The 8,897-nt window shown below is 44.7% G+C and overlaps 1 protein-coding gene across 1 annotated transcript in view; it reads right to left on the bottom strand.

Moving 5' to 3' along the window:
- LOC126284452 (UDP-glucosyltransferase 2-like) overlaps nt 1-7,167 on the bottom strand; it is a 126,365-nt gene extending 119,198 nt beyond the window's left edge. Inside the window, exon 1 of the mRNA XM_049983372.1 lies at nt 6,927-7,167. Within this exon, the coding sequence (XP_049839329.1) occupies nt 6,927-6,932 (6 nt within the window). The 5' untranslated portion in view covers nt 6,933-7,167. The remainder of the gene's footprint in view (nt 1-6,926) is intronic.
- Nucleotides 7,168-8,897: the final 1,730 nt, after the last annotated feature.

Consider the following 8,897-nt stretch of genomic DNA (forward strand, 5'->3'; position numbering starts at 1 on the left):
GCAAAACGACCACTAAATCCACTGCTCTTCTGGCCCGAAGTCTGAAAATTTTTCTTCGTAATACGAAGCTTGCTGAAAAAGTGATGGAAATTTTTGTTTTTACTAAAGAATCTTTACTTATTTACCAACATCAAGTCTGCCGCGTTCAGAGTAGTCCCCTCAGATATAAAACACTTGTGCCAGTGCTTTTTCCTATCTTGGAAACACTTCTGGAACCCACTTTTCGTTATGGTGTTCAGCCCCTTCAGCGATTATGCTTTTATCTCAGCAGTGGTGGCAAAACGACATCGTTTCGTGTTTCTCTTCAGCCGTAGCAATAGAAATACGTCGCAGGGGGTCATTTCCTGCAAATATGGTCTCTGAGGCACTTTAACGATTTTTTTTGCCAAAAAATCACGAACAGGCACTCAGTGTCAGCGGGAGCGTAATCGTGAGGCAGTTTCCACGAATAGTTTTGCCACAATACTGATCGCTTTCTTCGGACTACTTCACGCAAGCGGCGCATATCTTCCAGGCAGTATTATTGACTATAAGGCAGCAACTTACATGGATTATCCCATTGTAATCCAAGGAAACAGTGAGAAGAACCTCAAATACACTAGACTCCTGCTAAGCCGGCCATTCCTCGCACATATGGCTGCCGCATTAGCACAAGTGCCGGATTGTTGAGAGTGTCTAAAATTTAGTATAAACACTTTATCAAATCAAAAGATACATTAATTTGTACAGAAAACTTAGTCCTTGAGCGTGTACATGCATATTAATATCACTCGACATTCACTATGAAACATGTCCGACAGTTTTAGTTGTCTCCATGACGTTACGCGACGGTAGTATGCTTTATCACACAACGGCTTTACAAGCATTACATAGGTCCTGCCATGTTTCTGATTGCAGCATAATGTGCAGTTTGAGATATTCTCCTATGTTCTCTTTATTAGTTTCGTAACTTTCCTGGGAGCTTATGATTACCTCTCTTCTGCTGAAGTTTGGTCATAAATAGTTGCTCGTCCAACACTTATCAGCAACAATGGTTTCCTGCGAAGAACCTCAGTTCAGTTTATACCTAATTTCGAGTTTCTGCTTGAGGTCCAGCATAACGAGTTTCCTTTTAGAAACATTTATAATGATCTGTCAGTAAAGCCACAATTTCAAAATGTACGGGAATGTTGAACGTTACCTAACAACATAGTTGCAGACGAAATTTCATTATTGTAGGCGTCATTCCAGGTTGAACGACTAGAGGCTGGAACTGTACCGGATTACTGAGAGGCCAGACTATTGAGGGCCGTATTAGTGAAAGTTTAGTGTACAACAATTTTTTTCGGTCTTGGCTCTTCAGGCTGTTTCCATTGGGACGACTGCGCTTGGTTTCGACGTCATAGCCGTATACTCTTGTTTCCTCACCTGTTATAACTTAAGAAGTTCTGGATCGTTGTCGACTTCATTCAGCAATTGAGAGATGCGCGAAGTCGTTTTTAGCGGAAATTCAACAGCTTCTGAACAAACTTCAGAAAAAATTGCTTCGCATGAGAAAAACGATATGTCGACATCTTCAGCAACCTGGGCGATTTTCCATACTTCTTTCAAATTGTCGTCAGTAATAGACATGCTATGGCGTCCAGGGCGGTTGTCTTCAACGTATTCGTAGCTCTCTCTGAAAAGTTTACACCACCAGTAAACTCTTTGCTTACTCAGAACAGATCCGCCAAAAACCAGTCACATTTCGAATGTGCTTATTATATATTTCAAGAAAAAATTTATGAAAATTCTTTGATCCGTCTTTCTCGAAACCAAAAATTCGCCGAGCACTAGAAAAGACGTATGACAATTCCATTGTGAGCAATAAATTAAATATTCGAAACAGCTGAAAATGCAAACGCATATCAGGAACACGTGAACCAACAAGATTAATGTGCAAAACCAATATATAAAGTCACCGAAATTTAAAAAATCCTGTTACTTTTTGATACATCTCGAACATGCACTTTGTCTTCATCGTTGTTGTCAAAGAAAGCTCGCCTAGGATTGGGTTTCCTGTTTTCCCACTCTTTTACTGTCTTTCTGCTCTTCGGCTGCTTCCTTTTTCCTTATTTTTACTTTCTTTTTCTTCTCTTTCTTTACTTGCCCCTAGTAGGTCCCTGTTATAAGGACTGAGTATCGGCGCAGAGGCGTTTCGGTCGCCGCTGTTAACGTTTCCCTCCTACGCGAAATCAGCAGAAGCCACCGCGTAAATGGAAATTTTGCTCGCACTGACATCATTGGAGTTCATAGCAGAGACACTGTAGTCGAAATGCAATTGTGACCCCAGTTCTGGGGTCCCTGCTGTGGGAGGTGGACCTACATATTACGAAAAAGGAAGTGATAATTTGGGTGCTTAGGGGAACTGTGAATCCATATAGCATAACTGGGTAGCTGTTGTTGGCACCTGGTCTATAATGGAGGTACTGCAGCCCTGTGGGTAGGCTGTTCACAGGCCTAGTTTTGTGTACTGGGTCCAGTGACCACAACACTAAGGGCGAAGCCGGACCATATGATGGACTCCCATAACCGAGACAGGACAGGGACAGGGAAAGGGCTTTGTACAGCTGCAGAGGGGTAGTGCAGTCTGCACCCCAGATCGTTTTACTGAGGCAGCGAAATGTACGAACGTGAAGCCAGCTCCTTTGCTTACGCTGGCAGAAATGGGGAAGCAACATCAGCCACGCATCGAAGACCAGTTTGAAAAGTGGCAAGTCGTCATCACATTGAGCAATTGGTCGTCGCGGTATAGTTCTCGTAGTGGGTGAACAATTTGACTGTGCATGATGCCAGTCTTTGCAGCCGTAAACAAACCCATGGGTGAGGGCCCATAACTGCATCTTTCAAACTGCGCCCTGCAATCGGCGTTCAGCGACACCCACAGTAAAAGCAAAAATCGTCGGCGTAGAAGGAGGGTGACACTGAAGATAACAGCTACTGCTAGACCGTTGATGGCCACTAAAAAGAGAGAACACAGAGCTCTGAGGGACCGCATTCTCTTGAATATGAGTGGTCCTGTGGTAGCCATCAACTCGGGCCCAGGAAGTAGAGTGCAACAAGACGTTTTGGACAGAAGTGTGAAGCAGGTCCCAGAGACTCCACTCGCATAAGACATTTGTAGGTCGGAGAAGACAGCAATAGAGCGTTACTGTCGTTCAAAGTGCTGGGATGGCAGACTCCAGGTCAACCAAATTATCAGCAATGGAATGACCTTGGCGAAAATCGCCCTGGGATGAGGCCACAAGGCCCCGAGACTCAAGGAGTCTACACAGCTGCCAGCTCACCATGCATTCGAGCAACTTACAGCGCAAATTGGTGAGACTAATTGGGTGGTAGCTGTCCATCTCTTGGGGATACTTACTTCTCGTGGTAGTGCTTCCTCATCTTTGAGATGGGAACCCACCCTTTATTCAGTTATGGTTGAAGATGGTAAGAAGATGACGTTGACAGTTAATTGATAGGTGTTTGAGCATTTGCTTGCGGATGCAGTCTTGCCCTGGAGCTGTATCAGGGCAAAGGGCTAGGGCACTGAAGAATTCCCACTCACTGAATGGTGCATTATAAGGCTCCACATAATATGTAGTGAAAGATAAGTGCAATAATTCCATCTACTCTTTATTTTTAAGGACATAAAAGGCAGGTCATGTGATGTAGAGACCTGAGCACAATGCAGAAAAATGTTCAGCTACCGCATTTGGGTCAGTGAAAACACCATCATTCAACAAAATACCAAGTACATCTGTAGAGGGCTGGTGCCCATAGAGGCGTCTGATTTTTACCCAGACCTATGAAAGGCCAATGGTTGAAATGCACCAGTCTCAGCATTCTTGCTTCTGTCGTATTAAGTGGCAGACCCAGGCAAGGAGCTTTTTAAAGGCAGTGCGGTGCTCGAACGATGGGCAGATCTTATGGCATTTGAGAACCTGCTTGTTGTCTCTAAAGGCCTCTGCCATTTTCGAGGTCCACCAAGGTACCACCTCCTGACTGGGGCGATCCCAAAGAATGGCGGATCGCTAAGTCAGCTGCTGATAGAAGGACTGCTTTTGCATTCTGGACAGACTCACCACTGCTTCCATTTAGTGGCGAGCTCAGAATGACAATGGAGCAAAAGTATCCCAGTCTACGTTGTGGAGAGCGCATCTAGGTGGGCGCCCAGGCGAGTGATGCAGGAGGAGGAACAGGAATATTGGGAAATAGTCGCTACCACATAGGTCAACATAACTATCCAGTGGATGTCTGGGAGAAGACCAGGGCTGCAGATAGGGAGATCAATGTCTGAGTCAGTTTCATGTGCAAACTGGAGTGAGTGGAGGTACCAATAATCGAAATATAGAGGTCAAGACCTGCCAGTAAGTTTTCAGTGCCTATACTGCAGCCAGTGATGGTGGTTCTGCCTCATAAATGATTATTGGCATTGAAGTCGCCTAAGAGTTAAGAAGTACTAGTTAAGAAACCAATGCAGACAATAGGTTCTGAGGCATTCCACCATGGGGGGGGGGGGGGGGGAGGAGATAAACATTACAGATGGTACAATCCTCAAATGTCCTTACCTCAACAGCCACAGCCTCCAAAGTTGTATCAATAGGCAAAAGTTTACCATATACAGTTGAGAACATATGTGCAAACTGCACCTGATGACTTATTGTAAATGGCATGATTCTTAAAATATCCCCAGTCGCCATGAAGGGCAGGTGCCTGTGTTGCTGGAAACCAAGTTTTCAGAAGAGAAATGCTGAAAGAAGAAGAGGAGGAGGAGCTCAAGCAATGTCATAGCTCAGCCAGGTGACATAAAAAAATACTACAATTCCACCAGAGAATCATGCTCTCAGTATACTGTGAGGGCATGAATTAAAGAAGGCAGGTTATGTTCCTGAGACGTCTGCTGTCACTGGTTGAAAGGGTACAGTATCCACGCACAGACTGTGAAACAAACTGTGGTGCGATCTGGAGCTTCAGGCCCCGCTGAGATCGCTGCCACATCCAGAGAAGCGGAACAAGTGGGATCAAGTGGCGTGGGGGCTACTGGAATTTCCTTCGTCTCTGAAGATTCTTTCTTCTTTTTTTTTAGGGGGTTCGGATGACTGCGGGGGCTTCTATGAATTAGTTTCAGAAACTGATGAGTTTGTAGCCCTTTGACCAGTAGTCTGTGGCTCTTATCACTGGTTGGTATCCATTTGCACACTGGCAGAAACATTGGGGGGGGGGGGGGGAGGTGTACGGTGGATACCTTTGTGGTGTGAGAAGCCAAGCGAGGGTGACATACCTCCAGCTGGGGTGGGGGGGGGGGGGCATTTCTGCCAAAGTGGGCGGTGAGGGAAGCAACAGAAGGAGAGTTATGTAGCCCTGGAGGTTCACTGTAGGAACCATAGCAGGCTAGAGTACTGTCTGCAAAGAGGGCGATATTATTGTACTTTTAACAAATGACATTTTCATGCATGCAGAATGTAGATGCTCACTTTTACTTGACCTCTTAGTATGTCAGTATGTTCAGTCATATTATAGTATTTTCTCTCTCTCAAAGACAGTGAAGTTTAGTGAGCAGTCTGAATGGTGCTCTCCACAGTTGACACAAAAGGGGGGGGGGGGGAGTGTACAAGGAAACTCCGTTTGCAATGGTTCATCCACAATCCCTGTGCACAGGGTTGGTGAAGAAGTGTGACTGAATTTCATACATTTGTAGCACCACTTGGGAGGGGGGAGGCGGGAGGGGACATATGTACAGTACATGGGCACAAAAGCAACAGACACCCACTGTTAACGAACTATGGAAAGATAACACAAGTAGGAAATTTGAAATACAGGGATGTGACAACCAGTGAAAAAATAATTACAAAATGCATATAAATTTACACGGAGCAGTTACAGCAAAAGAGCATTGCAATAAAGCCAAATTAAGACACTATAGTACATTTTACTTATCAGAAGCCTTGTATTCCCCAGAAACAACAGTAATCAGAGAGAGAACGAAAATGGAAGACAAGAGAGGAAATATTAGATCTACGGGCTAAACAACAACATATCAGCAACAGCAAGTAAGCATAGTGTTTATTTCATTTTACAATACACTAGCAAACCCGACAATGCTTCGCAACAGTTAAATATGCGTGGGAACTGGATTTATGTCAATCTCCTTCTCCTTCCCTCTGATCTTAAGCCTTGTTTATTTCAGCTGCCGGTTTTCCACTTCCACAATCTATTTTCGCTCCCATGCAAACGCACAACCGTTTTTGAAACTTATTCGATTGCCAGTTTTCGTCTTGTTTTCAAAATATTCGACTCTTATGGACGCGATGACATTGTGCAATGAAGGAGAATCAATATTAGAGGAGTACGAAACTGTCTATCTCTAATATTTAAGTGATGAGAAATTGCGATTGTCCTAACTAAATCAAAAACTGGAACAGCTGTTTCCCAGACGCCGTATTTAACTGGGCTAACAAATCGGCTTCAGACCTTAACATGTAAAGATGACACCGAAAAAGTTTCCGAAATCCAGTTTCCGTCTTTCGGAAGAAGGGTCGTACGTAAACGTAGTGATTGTCTCCGATTAAACCAAGGAGGTTAAACCTCCCCTGGCAGTTAACAGACGAATATCGCTTTCTTTAATCAAATCTAAGGCGAGGCGCTAGATTTCATCAAGTAAATCTAACGAACGGCAACATTTGACAAAGTTTCCTGTTACACTACGCGAAATAAATATTTGAAGAACAGAGTTTGTCAATGAAATTTTACAGTGTAATACCAGCCTACGCAGCTAAACCGTGCGGATTAATAAAGTTAGGTGACCGGTTGCGGTGTGGCCAGGAACACACACCCATTATTTTGGAGCAGTAACAGAAAAACAAAAGTGAATCTGGCAGCCAGTGCTACCAACCAGAGTTATCGATGTCGTGTACGAGACTCACCTTCATTTCGCCAGCACGCTGCGCTGCGTGTAGTGCACAGACGATCGGCAGCGGCGACCACGCCACCTCCAGGCGCACACGCGCTATCTACGGCACGGCACGGCCGGCCTCAAACACGGCAGACTGCAGCGCTACGGCGGATGCGGCCGGCACCTCCGTGTCCAGCCACCGGCGCCGTTTCGCTAGCGCGCCTCACGGTCAACGTGTGCGCTCGCAGCTCCAACTGGTTTCCCACGTTGCTGGCTGAGCGGCGGCGGATGAGTTTAGGGCTGTACACACGCGCCAACCGACCGACAAACACCGTATATTCCTCATCGGGATGTCGGGCGGGCAGGATCATCCGACAGCCGAACCTACACACCACTTCAACTGATAATATATATACTAAGACGGTATCTGTTCTTTCGGACTTGCCCGAAAGAGCAGATGCCCATGCCATCTTAGTATATATATATAGTGAAGGCTCACCGGCCACTTGACCATCTTCTTCTCCTTCTTCTTCTGTGAGAATGCACAAACAGTGCCCGAACTCTTACGGGAATCGCCAACGTGCAGCGAGTAATGAGTATATGGGCGGGGGCACTACGAATGTAGTGCGGGACAATACGTTGAGTGAGTGGGTTTCGCGGGGGGCGTAACAGAGATAAATCCCTGCAGTCGCGCTATCCTCTGTGTCCATGGATAGAGCGTCTGCCATGTACGCAGGAGATCCCGGGTTCGAGTCCCGGTCGGGGCACACATTTTCATGTGTCCCCGTTGACGTATGTCAACGCCTGTAAGCAGCTAAGGGTGTACATTTCATTGTAATTTCACCTGATAAATTGTCTCCTGTGTAGCGCTACCCAACAAAAGTTCGTCTAGCGTCACGGCGCCCAGACTTAAATGCTCTTCTAACAAACTTTACATGGTGCGAGGCGGACGAAACTTCAAGGACATTGTTTCTAGAAGACTGCAGAAGTTTGCGGGATTTGTAGTCCGAGGAGTATAGCAATATCTCAAAGATGCAAGAAATGAAACACTTTTTTCTATTTTTTAGCGAATCCGTAATTGTTTCATGCTGCACGTACAGAGATACTTATCGGAAATTTTATATAAAATCCGAAATATCGACATTCAACTCACGTTAATTTACAAAATACACTTGCTTCGTTGTTCTAAGAGTTACAGAAGTCTAACCTATATCCAAGCCTTCTGCTATGGAGAGCAGAGTGTGGGATCTTTTTTACAGTTGTAGCAGTAGCTTCATGATTTGTTATGTATATGTTATATTTATTAGATGTGCGCCACCACCAAGTCTAGTTTTTCTTCTCCGAATCTGAAATGAATTTCTTAATCTTGTAGGTCATCTTTTATGCAACACACACGAATAAATTAATGACGTTTACGTGAAAGTCTTTTATTTATTTTGCTTTAGCATGCTGTATTTCCTTTCAATTATACAAGACGTTGCAGGTTTCAGGAATCATGTGGTTAATAATTATACAGTACTGAACTTCATGCCGTCCTGATTTCTGTCAGTCGCTAGAAATCATGAAGTAGTTAATAGCCTCTATCATGACATTAAGAATGATTTGATGACGTTCAGCAACTCAGAAATGATTCATCCATTCTTAGATAATTACGAAAATCATCGGATTCCAGCTGTTAAGTAGCATAACGTGTGTGAATTTCTTTCCTTGCATTATCCACTTCTTTGGCCACAGCTTTCGCTCGGCGTTTTTGGCCATATCATCTGTATAAGGGGCGTTCAAAATGAAACGATCTGGAGGCAAAATTACAGAAAAAGGTACCTGTATGTTAGTATTATTAACCCTGGCTGTTGAGACACTTGTCCCACTGTGACACAAGGCGCTGAATGGCTGTCTCTTAAAATTCCCAGGGCTGCGATGTTAACCAGTATACCAGTAACCACGTGTAGCTGGACGTCATCGTTTACACGAGTGCAGGAAGGGTTACACTGACCTCCTTTGA

This window comes from Schistocerca gregaria, chromosome 8 (genome assembly GCF_023897955.1).
Source record: "Schistocerca gregaria isolate iqSchGreg1 chromosome 8, iqSchGreg1.2, whole genome shotgun sequence".
Lineage (NCBI taxonomy): Eukaryota > Metazoa > Arthropoda > Insecta > Orthoptera > Acrididae > Schistocerca > Schistocerca gregaria.